We start from the raw sequence: 22,271 nt of genomic DNA on the forward strand, positions 1-22,271 counted from the left end.
ATATTAAAAAGTACAAAACATACAAGAAAAAATATGGAATTCTTCACACTTGACCGGCTGTTAACAATGAGAGTCGTCATAACAAAGCAGTGTACTCTGAAAGTATACGTGTCCTGGTGTTTCTTACCCAACAGTCGCTGCAGTCCTTCAGTTTTCAGCGACGCTGAGATGTTCCTTCAGTTTAGCTAAAGATGGAGGGTTCTACCTTCAGAAGAGGCAGAACTGAAGGTTATATATGTACTGTATATATCCCATGTTCAGTTTTCAGGACAGTCACCCCACAGGGCCGTCTTGGCCTGCTGGCCTCACGTTTGACTGGCCTGCTGCACATTGGACTCTGTAGTTTTAATAGTTTGAAAGGAAATTCTTTGTGTAATCATATAACTGCTAATGTTGACAAATCAGAGATGAAACCTGAATTTCTATTTTTGTTGTGAGAAAATGTTCCTGACTTCCTCATTTGTTTGCATTGATGAGGATTCCACTTCAGCAGCTGTTTGAACCACATGAAGACGTGAAAGACATCAGTGCCACACTTGTTTTCAGTATTTCTCCTCTAATAAGTGCCTGAGAATCGACCCAGAACACTGACATGCTTCAGAGCAGTGGTGTTTCACACAGGATTCAAATGGGAACTCAAAGGCATACCTGCAGTACTCAAGTGAAAGTACTGTCTTTCTTTCTTTCTTAATTGATCTTAAATCTCCAGGTCTTGAGCTTGGTCCACTCACTGTGTAACTCTGGGAGTCTATCCTGGAGAGCTCCTCTCCTTCCCCTGGTGTTGCCTCCTATAAACCCTCTGTGGTTTTCTCCCTTCTCCCCTTAGCCTCCTGCTCCCTCCCGAGCGCTCGGTGAGACTTCTACTGTACAACTGCTTCTTCATCCTGTCTCACCTCGTCATATTTAATGCAAGAGTTTCTCTCTTCCTTTCTCCTCCACGTCTCGCCCCTGATCACAGGACTGCCAAATTAACTTTAATCTAAAGGTAGCCTTCCTCTCCTTTCCTCTCCTCTCTTCTCTTCCCCTCATCTTCCTCTCTTCTCCTCTCCTCCTCTCCTCTCCCTCTCCTCCTCCCCTCATCTTCCTCTCCTCTCCTCCTCCTCCTCCTCCCCTCTTCTCCTCTCCTCTCCCTCTCCTCCTCCCCTCATCTTCCTCTCCTCTCCTCTCCTCCTCCTCCTCCTCCCCTCCTCTCCTCTCCTCTCCCTCTCCTCCTACCCTCATCTTCCTCTCCTCTCCTCTCCTCTCCTCTCCTCTCCTCCTCCTCCTCCTCCCCTCCTCTCCTCTCCTCTCCTCTCCTCCTCCTCTCCCTCTCATCCTCTCCTCTCCCTCTCCTCCTCCCCTCATCTTCCTCTCCTCTCCTCTCCTCCTCCTCCTCCTCCCCTCCTCTCCTCTCCTCTCCCTCTCCTCCTACCCTCATCTTCCTCTCCTCTCCTCTCCTCTCCTCTCCTCTCCTCTCCTCTCCTCCTCCTCCTCCTCCCCTCCTCTCCTCTCCTCTCCTCCTCCTCTCCCTCTCATCCTCTCCTCTCCCTCTCCTCCTCCCCTCATCTTCCTCTCCTCTCCTCTCCTCCTCCTCCTCCTCCCCTCCTCTCCTCTCCTCTCCCTCTCCTCCTACCCTCATCTTCCTCTCCTCTCCTCCTCCTCCTCCTCCCCTCCTCTCCTCTCCTCTCCTCCTCCTCTCCCTCTCATCCTCTCCTCTCCCTCTCTACTCCTCTTCCCCTCCCCCCGTTCATCTTCCTCTCCTCTCCTCTCCTCTCCTCTCCTCTCCTCTCCTCTCCTCTCCTCTCCTCTCCTCTCCTCTCCTCTCCTCTCCTCTCCTCTCCTCCTCTCCCTCTCCTGCTTGTCTCATATTGTTGTGGTGACACATTCCTTCATTCCTTCATCCCTCCTCCTATTGGATCATTTGTAAGCGGTGTCCTGCCATTACAAATCGATCCACCTTACTAACAATTTCAATGTGGTTGATTGCGTTTGGGTATTAGTGAAAAGTTAAAGAAGTGAATCCTGTTCCAGTCACTTCTTGTGAGAGTCCAGCTCTTTATTACTCCCCAGAGTTAGTGGATTGTTAGTAAATGGTGTCTATGTACTGCTTGTTGTTCAAAGCTCAGTGTGTCTGCATGTGTGTGTTTAAAGCTTGTATGTGTCGTTCCTGTAGACGGCTGGTTGTTTCCATGTTGTGATCGTATGTTGGTGTTCCTGCAGACGTGATTTACATCTCTGTTCCTCATCTCATTGTGAACTCGGCTTGAACTTCTTTCTCCCTGGTCACCGACACGTGGATAAAATGCTGCACATGTGAAATACGAAGAGAAACTATACCAAGTGTGACCACTAGATGTCAGCAGTGAGCTATTATGGGATTACAGGAACAACTTCTGTGTGCAAGTGTATATGTGTGTATGCATGTGTTTCTTTTTTCATTCAAAAATATTCGGTTTTCATATCTACATTGAACAACATTAAATCTCAATGGCATTTTCAGATTTTATTGCACCTTCATTTTTCTTTGTTTCATCTTCCTGGATGGAGTTATGTGACGTGATGATTCATGGTGTCACGTCAAAGGTTTTGTGTTTGATCTTGAACAGACATCAGTTGTTTAGTTGTTTGTGTTGCTTTTGTGTTTGCTCCATACAAAACTGACATTCATTTTGACGGCTATAATAGCGACATCATGGTGTTTTATCTGTTGAGTGTAGTGGTTCCAAGTCTGACTACATATATTTAGTTTTAGACCTCTACTGTTATTGTTTTTGTGATCGTTTTGTACTTCTGTTGCCCCTCAAGTTCCACATTAAGAACGTCAGCTGTGTGAGTAGAGGCTTGTACACTAAGTGAGTCAGGCCTTTCGGCTCCCTTCTCCCTGTGGTTTCAGGACCAAGCAGTTGTGGAAGACTCTGATCAGGTGCGTCTGAGACGAGGGAAGTAAGGCTGCTACTCGCTTGGCCTGGCCAGGCTCCTTTCTCTGGCTAAAGCTTACAGGTGTGCTGTGATCTGGTGCCGTCTGCTCTGCTTCGCCTGTATGTGCTGCTCCGGTTTAAAGAGCAGACTGCAGTAGACGCCATTAACCAAACTAAAGCTTCTTAGCATCACAAGTTCAGTGTTTGGATGGAAGCGGTTCCATGACAGCGTGTCGCAGATTTCATAAAGTTTTCCAGCTGCAAAACCTTGAGAATCAGGGAATGTTTGTTAAATGATAGTTTGGTGTGGGATCACATGTTTTTGAAAGAATGTTTTTTTTTCTTTTTGCCAGCACATTGAATCATCCTTGAAGATTTTCTTTTAATCCTTCTTAAGATCTATGATTAGTTGTTTTTTTTCTGTTCTGAAGAAGGAGAAATGTACCGAGAGTGCTCAGTAACCATGTGACTCACTCTCACTGGCCTCAGAACAGAAGGTGGTTTAATCCATGAAAGTGGGAAACCTTGATAGTTTGACATGAATTCCTCACAGCATCTTTCTTTGTGTGTTATTTGATGTTGTAGTACAGCATGAGTCTGGATCAGCATATTGCCTTGGCTGAGATTGAAACCTGGACATGTCCTGTTTATGTGTCGAGCTACCGAGGACGGGATGACTGTTATTCTGTATCTTGATTGTTGTTGAGCCTTTAAAGTGTCAGAAACGAGAGTCGTTCTCAGCACAGTGCTCTGTAGCCTTTTGGCAAGCTTCTTCAAGCATTTTGCCCGGCTGGGAAATCAAGCATGTCGTGGCATGAGAGGAAGTGCATAAAGCAAGAATGCTCATTTATCTTCAAAGTTTGATGTTAAAGATGTTGGTCTGTGATGGAAACGCATGCACTCAGCTAAGCCACATTCCGACAACCCTTTGCCGCATTTTAGAGCTCCAGATTTTTATGACTGAGAAATAATAATCTTCAAGGTCTAATGTGGAAAAAACCCACAACAAATGCTTTTCAATTTCTCCTATCATCAAATAAAATGGGATTTCTGTTATGCAAATACTAGGAATCATTACACAACTGATTATTATTATTATTATTATTATTATTATTATTATTATTATTATTATTATTATTATTATTGTTATCATTATTATTTTAAAATTATAAATGTGGCTGGTAGATGCATCATTATGCTTCAATTGAGGTAATTGTGACCCAGAGAGGAACCATCTTTATAATAAACTACCTGTCAAGAATGCCCCAACTGAATTATGATCTTTGTATAATCTCACACTGAATGCAGTTTATTTTGGAGTATATGACGTATATCAAGGCAGTACTATATACCATGTCAAATGTTAGTGACCACTTTTCATTTTTCATCAAACTTTTTTTCCAGAATGGTTGAGAATCACCCTCTAATATTACAAAATATACCCTCCAGCCGTTTATTGTAGAAAGAAATGATTTAGTTGTGATCTGTAGTTTCTCTTTCCCATCAGCTCCACCGTGACGCCGCAGTCTCATTTCACCACATTTAATTTTAAATTCTGTTCATCTGCGTTTTGACTGTGAGAGCAAACTGAACAGTGTGACTGAGTACGAACATGTTGAAGGAAAAACACAAACGTGTCCATTCTGAATTTTAAATTTAAACTCAAACACAAAACAAGTTTGATTGTAGTGGTAGAAACATGAAGGTTGAAATATTCGAATGTTGTCATTTGTACAATTAATGACCGCCATCGATCTGATGCCGGTAAAGTGTTAAGTCCACAAACTCTGGACATTGAAAATATTTCCTTTGAAAAACCAAAAAAAGCTTTTAGGAAATGTAAGCAAGGTCATTGCATCGAATCTGCTGAGCAAAGCTTCTTGTTGTCTGTAGATTCTCTGTTTTAATGGCCTTTATCTCTGAGACGCTTGTCCTTTGTGCCCCGAGCGCAGAAAGCCAAGCTTGGCCCAGGGAAGAAGGTGATCACTGAGACGGATGACGGCCACTCCGGTCAGCTGCCGTCCAGCAGCCTGGATCAGGTTAAACTCTGCGACTTCTCCTTCCTGGCTGTTCTGGGGAAAGGCAGCTTTGGCAAGGTGAGCAGGACAGGTGCACAACGCAGAGCGTCTGGAGGTGGTGCAGGGAAAACATGGACGTGACCTGTTTCTTCTTCTGGCAGGTCATGTTGGCAGAGATGAAGACAACTGAAGAGCTGTATGCAATTAAGATCCTGAAGAAGGACGTGGTGATCCAGGACGATGACGTTGAATGTACCATGGTGGAGAAGAGAGTCCTGGCCCAGCAGGACAAGCCGCCATTCCTCACATTTCTCCACTCGTGCTTCCAGACGGTGGTAGGTGAAAGGCTCCTGGATATACACCAGGACAGGTCACTCCTGCTCACATCAGGTCAGATTAATTCTGGAAGGGGCTTCGAGCCAAACAGCTTAGTCATAAACTGTTGTAGGGGCAGCAGGGGGCAAGTACAACAAGACTCATTAACAGAAAGGGCAAAAGAAACAAATCAACAACATTGAGAAAAGACTAAGGCATGTATGTTTGTAAAATCTCCTCCTGGACATCCGTGCACATGCCTGCAGACTGTGAGTCACGTCCAACCTGTGGCTGCAGACTGAAGGTTAGAAAAGCTGCATTGCAGTTGCTCACATTGAGACAGGAACGGTACCATCATCCATACCTTTACCTGAAAAACCCAAAATGTCCACCCAGAAACATCCCAGTCCCGATTCAGCAGCACTCATGTCGACCTAATCTTATGGATTATGAATCAACTAAACATAGCATCATCTTGCACTTAAGAAAATATTCTCAGTAGACAGAACGTCACATGTACTTCGTGTGGTAAAATCACTTCACCTTCCACTGCTGCTGATCGTCATGCAGCTGAAGAGTTGAGCGTATTTCTTCTGAGCCAATCGATCAATATTTTACACATAAGAGATCTACACGTTTTTTCTTGAAATCAAAAACACAAATAAATTTTAGACACAATTTTAAAGCGTTGCCTGGCAACGTAAGGGTAACTTAAGCCTCAACATATATATATATATATATATATACATTAGCCTGGGGCATTTTGTGACTGACGAAGCAGAGGAATTTTCATTGTTTCAGCTCAGCTTCCCCCCTGAAACTGTCAGTAACACTGATTTATTCTCAGGACATCGTCAGGACTTTCTTTAATAGTTTCTCAAACAAAGCTGTTTCTGAAGCTCAGCGTTTGTTTCACACACTCCATCCTCCCCCCGAATAAGATGAACGCTATTGATTTAGTTCCAAGGAGTTTATTGTTCCTCTAATAACAGCTCTTATTATATTTTCCCAGTGTTGCAGGAGGAGTATAGATGTGGCAGTAGCAGCCGTAGTTCTATCAATTCATACAGATTCTTTTGAAATGATAAAAATACATTAGTCCCTGCTACAAGGACAATTTGGTTTCAAACCAGGTTTGATAAATAAAGACATTGACTACTTTTAATTTCAATGAGTAAATTAATTTATTTTAGTTCCGTATGTATGAGAGGATGAAATAGGATGATTGTCAACGATGTAAGTTAACTGAAGGGAGAAGAAGAAGAGAACGGTTTCCTCAGGCAGAATGCTGCTGGTGAGGGTTAGGGTGAGGGTGAGGGTGAGGGTTAGGGTGAGGGTGAGGGTGAGGGTGAGGGTGAAGGATAGGGTTAGGGTTAGGGTGAGGGTGAGGGTTAGGGTGAGGGTGAGGGTGAGGGTGAGGGTGAAGGATAGGGTTAGGGTTAGGGTGAGGGTGAGGGTGAGGGTTAGGGTGAGGGCGAGGGTTAGGGTTAGGGTGAGGGTGAGGGTTAGGGTGGGTTAGGGTTAGGGTTAGGGTTACACAACTTAGAGCAGCCGGGTTCAGAGAGGTCCAGCTCAACTTGAGCATCTGATTAGAGCTGCAACGTAAGAACAAGACCCAACGGATGGTCCATTCATGAACACACACACACACACACACACACACACACACACACACACACACACACACACACACACACACACACACACACACACACACACACACACACACACACACACACACACACACACACACTTTCATATTTCCTCTGAAGCTTTTTCTCAGCGATAACCTGCTTTTCTTTCGTTTGAATGCTGATCTTGTCTTGGTTCATGTTGAAAAGCTGATTCAAGTGATTATTGACACGGTCAGGAACAATCATACTCTGACTGTGTAACGTTGCATTTAAATGTTGTCATTGTAGCTTTATTTGTTTGGTATAGTCATTACCTCATAATTAATACAGACATTCCTATTTTCCCAACAGGTCAAGACTAGTCGATTTTAGCACAATTTGAAATATTTTTCCAGAAAAACACATGAAATGTTTATGAAGAACAACCTTCCACAGCCATATTAGGAATGTGAATACTACTAAAGTGCAAAGCTCTTTCATTTGAGATGGTTACCTTCAGCCAGGTCCAGTGGAAACACATCTTCAGAGGTAATTATTGTGATGAGACGCGTCGTCTTCTCAGGCCAGGTGAGATTACAAGGTCTCAGGGTAAACGATGCCATGTTAGTGTGGCTCGCGCCGCTATCAGCGGCTGTTCAGGTTGATATTTGAATGCTTCAGTTGAAAGTTGTGCTTCGCTCATGTAGAGTGAATATATGGCATTTTTCACACGGCCTACATGCTACCTAGTTTTCTATTTTTGGGTTCAGGTCCGGTCTGGTTGTGCTGGTTTCTCTCAAACGTCTGGTTGCATTGCAGTTAAACAGCAACTTGTCGGTAGATAAAACATTGACTGATATTTCGGTCACCAACTAGCAGACTGTTAAGCTGACTGCCTCTTCTGAAAGGACCTGGTCAGGAAAAACAATGTGCAATGCATAGATTTATATTTAGTACAGTGGACATGACCTGGGGTTTCCAAGCCTGCAAAGTCAGTCACTTAAATCTTTGCTTCATTATCTGAGGCTCTTTATTTTTATCTCTTTACATTTATCAGTTTATGCTTGCATTTCTGTCTTTTGAAGGGCATGCTCAACAGACCTAAAACTTTGTCTTTCAGATATATAAAAGAGTTTGTGTGCATTGGGCTTGAGGTACTGTCTCCATGGTGCAATGAGGGTCAGAACCCTCAGCAGTCCAGGGGAAAGCCGGCTTTGCCGCAGGTGCTGACACTTTGTCAGACCCGGTTGAATGTTCAGCTTTGATGCCAGCGTGGTTCTGGTGTTATGTGGGAAAGCTGCTTCTGGTTTTTCAGAGTGAGACACCACGAAACACAGATAGACTGAGGTCGGGTCAAAGTTGTCACGACAGGTAAGGGACCAGGACTGGAGGAAGGAGAGAATATTTTCCGACACATGTCCACATTGAGTGTTTTATTTTATTATGAAGCACTTTGCTGGGATCTTTTCAGGTCACCTTGTCATAGAAAGAGTCGCAATAAAGATGGAATGAAACAGGCAGCAACACTGAACAGAACCTTGAATAAAAATCTCCCAACAACAATATATTTCATAATGCCAAAGACTTATAAAAAATCTCTCTGTGTGACTACAGGACCGTTTGTACTTTGTCATGGAGTATGTGAATGGTGGAGACCTCATGTACCATATCCAACAAGTGGGCAAGTTCAAGGAGCCTCAGGCAGTGTAAGACATTCTACTATCACTCAGACTGTAATTCTGCTGTTCAAAGCTTTTTCTTTTTCTATTTAAGTTATTTCAGACTTTTTTTAATCATTAAAAGGAAAACTGTATGTTACAGTGTCAACGAGCTGCATCTTTTATGTGTTCATGGAGCAAAAATCTGGATTTTCTAAAAGAGAAGGACTTAATTTCATTCATTCTCTCATTGGAAGAATGTCCTGGTTTGGTTGTTGTTACAGGTTCTATGCAGCAGAGATTGCTGTTGGTCTCTTCTTCCTGCACAGTAAAGGAGTCATTTACAGGCGAGTATTATTCTGTTGAACAAAGACACACTTCTTCAAATTCAGTTGACGCTTTTACGTTATAAAGAAAGATTCTATCATCAATATTTCTGTAATGTGCCCACACCACCGTGGTTTATCCTATAGTGGAAGCTCCTTTAGGCTTCTATGCAAACATTCATCAGCAGCATTAGAATGAGTGCAAATGGTCCAAAAAGAAGAACCCACTTAATCCAGTTCCTAACAGAACAATTGTCAGGTTGAAGGATGATTGTTAACGTCCCTCTGCTTCCTCAGGGACCTGAAGTTGGACAACGTGATGCTGGACTGTGAGGGACACATTAAAATTGCTGACTTTGGCATGTGTAAAGAGAACATGCTGGAAGGAGTGAGCACCCGAACCTTCTGTGGTACTCCCGACTACATCGCCCCAGAGGTAAGAACAGCTGAGTGTGTGTGTGTGTGTGTGTGTGTGTGTGTGTGTGTGTGTGTGTGTGTGTGTGGGTGTGTGTGTGTGTGTGTGCGCGCTTTGATGCATGAGGTCATCTCTGTCACTGTCTGGCCGGAGCCTGTGTCACCTCTGTGCTCCAGATTGAGGTCAGTGCCTCAGGATGAACGAGCACACACACACACACACACACGTTAACACACACACACACACAACACACACGTTAACACACACACGTTAACACACACACACACACACACACACACGTTAACACACACACACACACAACACACACGTTAACACACACACGTTAACACACACACACACACGTTAACACACACACACACACACACAACACACACGTTAACACACGCACACACACACACGTTAACACACACACACACGTTAACACACACACACATTAACACACACATAAACACACATAACACACGGGAAAGCGCATTGTAATGACGTCAGCATCCAGTCAGACGGACGCCGGCTCGTCCCTGTCGAGTCCAAACTGGACCCAGACTGGACCCAGACTGGACCCAGACTGGACCCAGACTGGACCCAGACTGGACCCAGACTGGACCCAGACTGGCCAGGCCGGCCGGTGCCGCCCAGCGGCTTCGTCCCGAGAGCCAGCGTTTCTCTTTTCTCTCAGAATGTTGCTTTGTTTTGATGTCTGACCCACCATTTGTGATCAAAACAGAGGGTTTTATTCAATTAAAATTTTTCTTACCAAGGTTATGCCTCATGAAAAAGGGATGAATGTTATTCCAGGTAGGACACGCCGCAGCGTTACGGCGCTAAAAACCTTCATTCAAGCCCTCCAGGCATTATCTGCTCTGCAGAAACAGAACTAAATGAACTAAATTTTTACTTGTTGTTGTTGTTTTTTATCGTCTCTTCAGTTGTCTCTGATAGTTTTGGACTGTCTCGCTGATCAGCAGTTTCCACAGTTAAACAATGGAGGCCATTTCCAGAACGGTTCGTCTTCCTCAGACTCGGATCAGACGACACTCATTCCAATCAATCCAAAAAAAAAGAATTTTAGCAGTCTACCAAAATACATGAGAAAACCTGAATAACAGCAAAGCTTCTTTTACAGTTTCACAAATTATTTAACCAAAAGAAGCTACATGTGACTCACATGTCCGATTTGTATTTGATATTTCATTTTATTGCAGCGTATTAATCCCCAGAGGGGGTTCCTTCCAGCATTACGCCCTCAGTAGCAGCCACACGGAGCAGCTCTGGGGGGGTGAGGGTTACAGGGAACCAGGAAACCCACACACACAGTGGGAGAACATGCAAACTCCACACAAAAAGGCGAGAGCACTAACTGCTGCGCCACCGTGTGGCCTGATGCGCTCAGTGCAGCAGATCGTAGAAATGAACTGAATCAGTTTTTCTGGCTATTATTAGCTGGTTGGTTTCCACTGGGTTCCAGCCGGGCTGATTGATTCTCACTAATAACCCTCTCTGATGGACTTTGAGGTTAATTCTCCCAAATGGACGTTAGTCAGACTAACGCGAATCGCCAGCCAGGCGACACAGCGAGCGGCTGCAGCAGCCAGAGTTTCCATAGCGCACACATCTATTATCCTCTTAGTCAGACGTTTCATATCAGACACACATTCAGTATTACAGGATGTGTCACTGTGTAAAAACTGCACATTGACAGATAAATATCTTTATGCTTGTATGAAGACAGACTGAAAATGCTTACACACACACACACACACACACACACACACACACACACACACACACACACACACACACACACACACACACACACACACAGACTCAGAAACTCTTCAGGAAGTAGCATTTGACCTTACAATGGGCTCGCAGTGGCGACATTTTCAGAAACAATGAAGTGTGAGTTCCCAGAACTGTTTTGTGACGGACGAATCAGCCTGTGATGATCGTCCTTGTTTTTATAAAGTGTCTGCTTTTGTTTAGTCCGAAACACTTAAATAATCTCATAGTGTGAAAAAGGGGTCAACTTAATGTTGAGGCTGTGAAAGTTTCTCCCTTCTCCACCACATTTTGTAAATGTTTTATCAGTCGAAGTTCAAAGATAATTCATGTGAACCTCTTTGTCCAGGTAAATACCCAGTGGCTGAATCCTCACAGACCCCAAAACCTTGGATAACTCTTAACTCTTTAACTTATTTAAATGTATTTATTTAATGGAGTAAAATGTCTACTCCAGCAGGTGATTTGTTCTGCCTTTATTATTAAGTACGTATATATCATTAAATTGTTTGATCATTTTCCTTTCATTGTTTTTATCGATCAACATGAACGGACTTGTTCTGTTGTGTCTGAGAATCTTCATCATGTCTCTGAAAAGCAGAAAAAAAGTTCAATCTTTTCATTTCAGCTGCATCCAACACTGATTATATATACTATTATCAGGTATACTATTATCAGAAGTATTTTCTGAGCTCAGCCTACATTTAATAGCTACGAGTCCATTTCAACCATTTGCAATGAGTTCATGCTGTGGCGAACTAAATCCCTCTCTTTCACCTTCGTCATCAACAGGCAGCTTATATTATTTCTGCATTTATCCTGACGGGAAGTTTCCCATTAAAAAAGTCTTCCATTCTTTACATAGTTAGAATGTAAAGCCTATATTCTCCTATGATGGACCACATGCTCTCCTGTTTTCTTTCAAAAGTCCAAATGCAGCTTCAGATCAAGTCCAAATGTTTGATGTTTTATTTCATTTTTATTTTGAATAGTAATTTTCTATACAGAGAAAGTTTTGAGAACTTATAAGCACAATAATAGATATCTTAATAAAACGTTAAGGAGGCCATTTATATACGTTTTTACCATTTACTTTGAACACTGGGCTGTTAGAAATACTGGTCAATGTGATTTAATAGACTGATTTTTAAAGACTTTTATATAAATATCAAGTAGTAAATTAGTAAATGAATCACTGACTAATTATCCGACAGTCCTTTCTTCTCCGAGGTTCTACTGGACTGTGGCTCCCTGCAGGAGTAATGAAAGGTAATGAGAAGTACTGTGCTTGTTTCTGATTCAGGGAGTTCACCTCCGATTCTGCTCTGCCGGCTTCCTGCATATTTGCATGTGTATTCCAGTCTGGGTGAGATTGCTGTGAAATGAGAGATATTGTCACACTCCTTTTTCTCGCAGCTCTCTGAGTGAGAAAGTACATCTGGGTGTAGCAGAAGGTCTCTGGTAATCGTGTCCATGTGAGCCGGTGCGGTGGTTTGCCGGCTGCCTGCCGCTGCACAGACACACCACCAGAGTTTTCTCTGGGTTTCTCCTGACCTATATAGCCAGTCACTGCTCGCGCCTGTCAGGGAGGAAATGCTCCCACTAATGTGAATTCACACCTCAGTGACTTTGACAAAGAGAGAAAGAGATAGCAGGGAAGAGAGCAAAGGAAGCAAACACAAGAAAAGAAGGGGAAGCACAAGGTATTCACCGTGGGGAAAGAGCAGCAGAATGAAAGACGGCTGTGGCCCCCGCCTGCTGGCTTGGCCTGACATTTCAGGAGAGGAGCTTTTCATATTGAGCGTCTGACTCAGGAACTTTCCTCGTTGCTCAAACTGGTCCCCTCTGCAGGGTGGCGTGTGAAGGTTCAACTCCCTGCACAACACTGAGGTGATGATGGAAAAAACCCTTTTCACACAGTGATTTTACCTCCATACATCTTTTATCCTGCTTTAACCGACTCCAAGGCCTGGGGTTCTGGATCCGAACGCAGTGGACTACAGGAGGAGGCAAGGCCTGGGGTTCTGGATCCGAACGCAGTGGACTATAGGAGGAGGCAAGGCCTGGGGTTCTGGATCCGAACGCAGTGGACTACAGGAGGAGGCAAGGCCTGGGGGTCTGGATCCGAACGCAGTGGACTACAGGAGGAGGCAAGGCCTGGGGTTCTGGATCCGAACGCAGTGGACTATAGGAGGAGGCAAGGCCTGGGGTTCTGGATCCGAACGCAGTGGACTATAGGAGGAGGCAAGGCCTGGGGTTCTGGATCCGAACGCAGTGGACTACAGGAGGAGGCAAGGCCTGGGGTTCTGGATCCGAACGCAGTGGACTATAGGAGGAGGCAAGGCCTGGGGTTCTGGATCCGAACGCAGTGGACTATAGGAGGAGGCAAGGCCTGGGGTTCTGGATCCGAACGCAGTGGACTATAGGAGGAGGCAAGGCCTGGGGTTCTGGATCCGAACGCAGTGGACTATAGGAGGAGGCAAGGCCTGGGGGTCTGGATCCGAACGCAGTGGACTACAGGAGGAGGCAAGGCCTGGGGTCTGGATCCGAACGCAGTGGACTACAGGAGGAGGCAAGGCCTGGGGTCTGGATCCGAACGCAGTGGACTACAGGAGGAGGCAAGGCCTGGGGTCTGGATCCGAACGCAGTGGACTACAGGAGGAGGCAAGGCCTGGACATGTTTATCTCTGGGAAACATCGAGACGTACTATTAGTAGTATAGAATCACTTTGACTGCGGTTGAAAGAGCGAGTGTGAAACCGTCCAATGAGTGGAAGAGCGTGGAAAAAAGAACGTGAGAAAGAAATGGCAAATGAGTTCATTACAGAGCTCAGGAATACAAGCAAAGTGCAAACAAGTTGGATTGCAGTTCACTTCACTGCCTCAATATTAAAAAAATAATTTTTAGAAATTCATGTTTTCAACCAAGCTCCTCCCACTTTCACGCTTCCCCTCTCTGCCTCTGGGTCTAAATGCACTTCTTATCTAGATTACTTCACATGTTAATACTGCATGTGTATTTCATTAAAGATTTTTGCTGCTCAAAATTAATCCATGATACATGTGAAATGTATATTTTATAGCGTAAATTGATAATAAACCACACAATCTAGCACTTAAGCTGTAAATTGACAACTAACTCTGTCGTCACCATATCTATTTTACATGAACTTTTACAGGCCACCCATCTTCTAAAACACTTTATTCAACTCAGAGACGTCATTGTGGTATTAACTATGGGGAATGACAAATAATAGAATACATATCTTGTTATTTATTTATAAATATGCAATGTATTGCTCAGCCCTAGTTATCCTATATGCTCGATCAGACATCTGGTTTCTTAGGTAGAAAAGTGTAAGTTAAGTTAGAGCCCAGCTCACAGCCTCAAAAAGGAAAAACAAAATGCTGGTTACTTGATCAATACTTACCTTAAAGAGATAGTAACCAAAAGAAGCTGATTCTCTCTGCTTACCAGTGTGGAGCAGAAGAGCCCTGTCCCAGTGCATTGTGGGACATCAGACATCGGCTCTGAGTGTGGGTATTTAGTTTAAATCAGTACGGCACTATCGTCTGGCATCTGTTGGCGCACCCCAAAACATGAATATAAGGCAAATCTATACAAGTTGTAATTGAACCCATGCCTGCTCATGTGTGACTCAATATTGTATTTGAATGTTAATGAATTGGAGATGGCCATCTTGTAATGAGTGTCATAGAGATGAACTATCAAACTTTAAAACAGGAATATTTTTTGTGATCTGTTTCCTACATGACCTCATAAAACTATGAAGGTCCAGCTCAGAACTGGAACGCTCACACAGCACTCCCTGATTGCATTTAAGAGGTCTTATTCATGTTGTAGTTCAGGATACTTATGCAACACCTGAAGCTACTCAATTATATCATCAGAGAATGAAACCAACCACTGATGCTCATACTTTAAAACCCAGACCACCACAGCATGGCCCACTGCACGCTGCTCTGCTCCACAGCACACTCAGTCCTCAGCAGCAACACGGAGGCAAATATTCATTCACCCTGTCACTCACTGGGCATGAAGGTGCTGTTGTGCATCACAAAGCCCCCCCCCCCCCCCCCCTCTTTCTGGGGAAAAGGGGTTATAGGAGCATTATAGGAGCAGAGGTTGGTTCTTCTGTGTTTGTATGTGTGAGTGTTTGTGGTGCGCAGGGGAGCCTTTGACCTGCCTGATCCAGAACTGTCATGTAACATTAGACCTAACGTCTGCAGCAGTGTACACACACACACACACACACACACACACACACACACACGCACACACACACACACACACACACACACACACACACACACACACACACACACACACACACACACACACACACACACACACACACACACACACGCACTTCCGTGAATCAGCTTTACTGGCCAGAGGCTTTCATACAATAAAGTGAAGAGTAACACAGAATGTCAGGCACAAGTCTCACTGGAATATTTCCATCATTTGCACGTCGGCACACACAGAAACCGTTTATTGTGTCAGCTTTTATGCAAAGTGTAAAGTAATCAAACATCTGGGTGCAGAGTTAAATAGGTGGGTAAACTGGAGATGTGGTCAGAACATAAAGGTCATCAAGCCTGAAACTGGGCTTGACCGCTCGTATTGTTGCAGAGAGGCAATGGGTGGCAAGGGCAACCGCCACGTCGTGCTCCTGCAGCCTCCTGCAGCCTCCTGCAGCCTCCTGCAGCCTCCTGCAGCCTCCTGCAGCCTCCTGCAGCCTCCTGGGAGACAGCCCGGAACCGATCCACACAGCCTCATTTTGCTCAACTGCTATTGTCCTGTGACTTCTGGTTCTTTTTGTTTCAGCTATCACTGGAACTAAAACAGAGATTCATAGATCATGTAAAACTCAATGACCTGTTTCCATTTTGAGCAGGCCATAAACTGACGTCGTTTTAGTGCCAAAGTTATTTTAGGCAAATGTGTTCTGAACATGAGTAAAGTTTAAGTATTTCACTTTGGGTCTAAACGTGGGCTGCACCGTGGAGATCCCTGCTGTGAGTCCAAGCTGAGGATCCTTTCTGTGTGGAGTTTTTCGTGTTGTTTTGGTGCTCATGTGGTTTTCTCTCAATACCGAGTGTGTAATTGATGGAGGATTTATTTCCCTCTTAATAACTCCACATAAAAAGTGAAGAGATTAACAGAGTCATCAGGATTAATATTGAGCGAGCCAAATTTATCAGAAGCACATTTCATGCTGAAACATTAATGAAAGAGTCGATAGGACACACCCGGAAAGAGCATAAATTCTTTTTTCCAAATATATATAAAAAACCATTTAGCAGTACCTAGATATCTCAGTCTGAGCCACATTAATCAATCTTGATTGATCGGTCAGTTACAATACGATTGTATTTATCTCATTTTGATGGAGCTGTTCACAGTGCTATCCGTGTATTAGTCAGTAAAGTCAGATTAGTAAATCATACCAGCATTTAACAGTGTGGCCTATATTTCACAGTTTTTATACTATCCCCTCCCTGTTTTTCATTCCCGTTATACAAACTGACAGAAGGCTGCAAATCCAACACCAACCTCACCCTCTTGTTGCGATAAAACCACTTTCTGACAGCAGAACCTGCTGAATTAAACAGTATCGTGTTTAAATTCATTCATCCAGCTCTTTCCCAAATTCACTTTATGCAGTCGTGGATCGCAAACGACTTTATCTCGGGTGACATTCGACAGGCTTAATGCCATCCCAGAGTTAACACAAAAAACACATAAATATTCACCTTAATTCATAAAGACGGCTAATTTAGAAGAACTAGTTTACTTAACAAGCATGTCAACCATTTTATATCCATAAAAAAAGCAACGTAGACAGAGAGAACTCACAAACTCAACACAGATGGACCACAGCCTGGACTGTTTCTGTCTGACCAGCAGACCAGGGAACCAGACCAGGGAACCAGACCAGGGAACCAGACCAGGGAACCAACCCTGAACCATGTCCTTTGAACTATGGGTTGGATATCCCAGCCACTTTCTAAAGTTGATATTTTTAAAGGATTCTTCTGATTCCTGTTTCACACATCAGCAGAACATTTTCAATCGTGGAAATGCAGAGTGCAAATCTCATATGAAGAGAAATCTTCAAAGTGCAAGTCTGAATATGTGATCAGGTCAGAGTGAAGGTCGAGGCGTTTCCTGGGGCAGGGAGGATTTGAAGAGGCAAGCCGAGGGATTTCATGCAGAGGTTTCCCCTCATCATTTTCTGACCTGCAGCTAATTAAAAACATCCGAGCATGATAAGATAAAGGGTCTTTTCCCTTCTGCACCTTCCTGTCTACTTACCAAAGCACTGAAGAAAAGCCAAGGATTACAGCTTAACACTGCTCACCTTTAAAAGCACCGTGTTCACTGTCGTCGTGGAAACGCTCAAGTGGAGCCTTGAACTCATTCTGACATGTATGGTTCATCATTTTAACATTGGACTGTCACTCGGGCCCAAAGGCTCATTGCTATTCTGTTTCCTGTCGATTCAATTCAATTCAATTCAATTTTATTTGTAAAGCGCTAAATCACATCGACAAACATCTCAAAGCGCTCTTACAATGATAGAGTAGAACAGAACCCAACTAAACCCTTCCAAAGCAAGCAGGTGTAACAATGATGTGATGAAGCAACTAATGCGGACGGCGGCGACTTTGTGAAGTTTAAAGTTTATAGCAAAGTAAAGTTGTTCTAACCAGTTTAGCATGAAAAAGTGAGTTTGAGTTGCTTTAAATCCTCGGCCTCCATAGCAAAGACACAATCTCAGAACAAATGTAAAGAAAATAATGGTGCAAAGTATTCAATGGTGTGAAATGATGTCTTTATTACAATTATATGTGTGACCAATGAACAAACACTGAAGCATATGAGGTCACTGCCTTTAACTGCATTTCTGAAGCACAGCAGTTGTTCACGTTTGTTTTCAGGCCCTTTTGTGCTTCTGACATGCGGCCCGTTACCACCATGTACTGTCTGTTGAAATGATGAAGGGAAATATGATCCAATACCAACTAGGGCAGTTTGCTCCATCTGACTGGTGACAAATGTTGACATAGAGAGTGTGAATCCATCATGAGTACAATCATACTTTATTGCTGTTCAGTCGGTCTTTCGTATCTATATTGTGAGAGTTGATATTGATATTAACTAATTTACTATATATTGTGCAGCCCAGCTGGAAACATCAGCGCATGCACAGTAAGTCATGCGTTTAGTCAACACAGTCTTATATGAATATGCATTGAAACAAAATACTCTTTATCCACTTTATTTCCTTATTAGACTGCAAATTGTTGCATTGAATAATGGAAGTGCTCCATGTTACATAGTGACACGTGACACATCAGTGGGCAGGCTGAACAGCAGGATGCCAGTGAAAGTGCAGAGGTTGCGATCGCTGTCGGCCCAGATCCAGGACCTGGCTTCTAGGCGCACATCAATCTTGTCTCCTTTCTGAAGAGGCAGCACGACCCCATTCGAGCCATTATCTGTGAGGTCAGAGGCGGTGGGGTGTTCAGCCGTGCCCACCACGGCCTCGCCGTTCCTGTAGAGCAGTAAGAAGCTCGGGTTTCCTCCATTAGCGTGGTTGTGGAAGGTGAAGTAGTAAACTCCGCTAACTGGAGCTGTAAAGAAACCTGAAGAGAAATGTTGGAATAATAAATAGAGTATCTTTAAAATGAAAGGTTTTTTTCAGTTAATCATCAGTGTAATCTCACTACTTTCTGCAGTAACTGAGCCCCATGATGAAAGTAGGAAAGAAATTCCTGAAGTGGATTGAACTATTTCTTTCTTTTGTTTTTAGTGAAAACAGTTGATTATTTCAATTAATTAAACTTGCTTTTTTTTTTTTATTTATTCTGGAGACCAACTTTTTGATGAACCTTTTCACTATCTGAGTCTTCTTGACTTTGGAAGTGTTGGACCACTGTCTGCATGTGGTACCCATATGGTTGATCTCTACCCTGTTGGTGCTACTTCTCATTGTCGGTAGTTTAGGAGTTTAACTTGTTTTGAAGAACTCCTACCATACAGATGATAGAGCTTCTCCCTCCAAAACAACTGATGCTACTGCAGTTGAAGTTATGAGTCCAAAAGGCGGTGGTCTTTCCAAAGGGGAGACATTAAGGAGGGGAAGCAGCTCAACAATGCGATGGTGTAAAACCATAAAGCTGTTTTTGTTTTCAGGGTGATTTTGGTGTTCCGGTTTCGTGTTTTTTTTGTTTTCCCTTTTCCCGTTTTCCCTTCTGCTCGTGTTTCAGAAACTATTTTTGCACAGAACGACAATTTGTCAAGCAAATTTATTTGATCTGTTTAATGTCTAATTTACAGTTTGGATCAAACATTTAGTAAAGGGGAAGAGCAGCAGGATGTAAATGTTAGTCTGGAAATGGTGGTCTTTCTGCAAGAAGACATTAGACTGACTCAAGACAATACTTTTTTCTTTTCAGTAACTAATGAGAAACCTGTACCAATGTTTAATGGCATTATTTCTAACCAGCATGGATTACAGATTTTCAGTCAGTTGAGAGACACAGTGAAATGTGTTGTGTGTCGGTTACATCACCTGTTAGGGGGTCGTAGCTTTCCCCGATGTTGGTGATGACCTTCCCGTAGGCGAGAGTCCTCTCTCTGTCAAATGGTCCAATGTGCATCTGGTTCTCCTTCAGGGTGGCTGAGAAGGCCACTTTTTCTGTGAAAGGAACAAACACAATGGCGCTTGTTTTTATGAACTTGTGAAATGAGCTGGAATACAACAAAATGAGCCTCTTGTCTCCCAGACGTTTATAGTTCAGTCCACTCATCTACCTCCAGTCATTGTTGCCTTCACTTCTTCTACTGCCGCCATTGTTTGTTCAAGTTCGTCCTTCATCTCCTCTTGTACAACTTTATTTGCTTCCAGTTTGGATTCCAGCTCTACAATAAGAGCATAAACATCACAATAATTACTTTTTAAATGAATGAAAATAAACTGAGACTTGGTTCCCGCTCAAAACAACAACAGTAGTTTTCTACTTCAAAATAACACTAAAGGAAACAATTAAGGCCACGTCTCAGTGAGCGTATGAAGGAAAAAGAAAGATAAGCAAATGTAACATTCTTGCCTAGATCAGCGATTTTTAATTCTGTCATCTGAGCCTCTGCGTTTTCCAGCCTGGTGTTGATCTCCTGACCCAGAACCTCTGCAGCATCCAGTCTCATGTCGAATTCTGCAGAGGAAATGGGAGAAATAAAGACCTATGAATAACAGGAACTACGTCATTATTCTTTACAAAATATAGATAGTGAGGATTTAATTTCTGACCTTTGTTTAGTTTCTCCAGTGTGTCCAGTCTAGTTTCAGTGACTCCAAACTGTTTGTTCATTTCCTCAATCGCACCTTCATTGGCTGCTACTCTGGACTTGATGTCTTGTGGAAGATATGATTAAAAGAACACGACAAATCAATTCAGCATTTTTTGTTTCAACAGAGTCTCGCTGTCACCTCATAAACAGTTTCCATCAACAGCAGCCGACCTTGGCCGGCTGCTGTTAGAGCTTTCAGCTCCTCTTCTGTGGCTTCAGATCGGCTCTGCAGCTCGTCGCTCAGGGCCTCAGTGTTTCCCAGTCTGGTCGTCAGATCTAGTTGTGAACATCAAAGTAAAACGTTTGAAGTTATTTGTGCTGAAGTTGTGGATAATGTGCAGGAGCAGTCAAATGATCATTAATTCGCTTTACCTTGATTGGCTGAACCAAGAGCCTGAACTTCTCTCTGTGTCCCTTCAAGGCCAGTTGTCAGTCCTCCGATTAGATTTTGGCTGGCTGATAACCTGGAGTCAAGCCCTTCAGCAGAGTGTGCCAGATTTGGGAAATTAGAAAAGTAGTTTAATCCGAGCAGACGATCCCGAAATAAAACTTAAAAGAATTTCCAAAACACTACTCCAAATATTCATACATGGCTCTAGTCTAGATTTATTTCTGAGTCAAATGAAGAATTATTTGACTTTTACTCTCTGTACATGAGAGTTACTGCTGTTTTAAAGTAATAGTTTTTATCCATTTGTTGGTGAATTCTCTGCACAGTTGATGTTAACACTCCTTAAATGATCCAGCAGCACTATGTTGATGACCCATATCAAATTGTGTTGATTTTCCAGATGTGGATGATCAGAACATTTTTCCTTCCATTCAGGAACTGTGATATATCTTTGTCATATATAGTATACAGTGATTTTTTCCTTCATGATACTGAACCACAAATATTGGAGATGTTCTAACTTAATCCTGAAAACTCCATGGGAAATTCATAGACACTTCCATTAGTGGCAAAGTGGGAAACCCCCGCAAGCAGTCCAGATATGAATATCTTACACTCCGTATGTTAGTTGAGGAAGAGTTCCCACTAAAGGATGATCTGGGTTTACCTTCAGCAGCCGTCTCCAGTGCCTGGACTTTGCTGGCTGTGACCTCCAGCTTGGCCACGAGCTGCTCATTCAGGCCGTGACTGGACTCCAGTTTGGACTGAAACTCTGACGGGTTCAATGAACACATAGAATAATTGTTTTTGTGAAGGATTGCAATAAAACCTGATCCCTAACTGCACTGATGTACCTTTCAATTGCACCTGGAATTTTCCCATTTGGCTTGTTTGAGCTTCTGCCAGGGCATCAGTGGCGTTCAGTCTGGCCTCCAGCTCTGGTTATTTCATGAATAAAACACAAAACAATTAACTACACACATATTTTATTGGGGGATTAAAATAGGAAGCGGTGTAGGTCAACAAGCATTCACATTCAGTGGTGGAACCATAGTTACTTTACCTCGATCAACCGTCTGCATCACCTTCACATCTGCTTTCACCTCCACAAACTTTCTCCCAAGCTCCGTCAGTCTGATATTCAGTTCTGTTGGATAAGGGAAATAAAAGGTTTCCATTCAAATCAACTTTAAATGACTAAGTGAGATCTTTTTTAAATGGGTGCATGTATTTTACTTGGAATTGACTCAGTGATTTACCTTCACTGCCCTTCTGTAGCTGTTCCACTTTGATGTTCTGACCTTCTAAATCACTGCCGTCCAGCCTGGCCTCCAGTTCTGTGCAGCCAGGATTGGAGAAAGATTATCATTAAAGCAGAAAAACAAAGATGCTGGCAGCATATTATCTTAGAAGATTGTAAGTATACAGGTTGCAGATTGTCCTTATCGTAAAG

At 43.2% G+C, this 22,271-nt stretch overlaps 1 protein-coding gene across 1 annotated transcript in view; it reads left to right on the top strand.

Annotated features, from left to right (window-relative positions):
* prkcaa (protein kinase C, alpha, a) overlaps nt 1-22,271 on the top strand; it is a 158,428-nt gene that overhangs the window by 110,214 nt on the left and 25,943 nt on the right. The window contains exons 9-13 of the mRNA XM_080464018.1: nt 4,850-4,993; nt 5,077-5,250; nt 8,458-8,549; nt 8,786-8,848; nt 9,125-9,263. Of these exons, the coding sequence (XP_080320144.1) occupies nt 4,850-4,993; nt 5,077-5,250; nt 8,458-8,549; nt 8,786-8,848; nt 9,125-9,263 (612 nt within the window). The remainder of the gene's footprint in view (nt 1-4,849; nt 4,994-5,076; nt 5,251-8,457; nt 8,550-8,785; nt 8,849-9,124; nt 9,264-22,271) is intronic.

The sequence above is a fragment of the Lipophrys pholis genome (assembly GCF_963383615.2).
Source record: "Lipophrys pholis genome assembly, chromosome: 5".
Lineage (NCBI taxonomy): Eukaryota > Metazoa > Chordata > Actinopteri > Blenniiformes > Blenniidae > Lipophrys > Lipophrys pholis.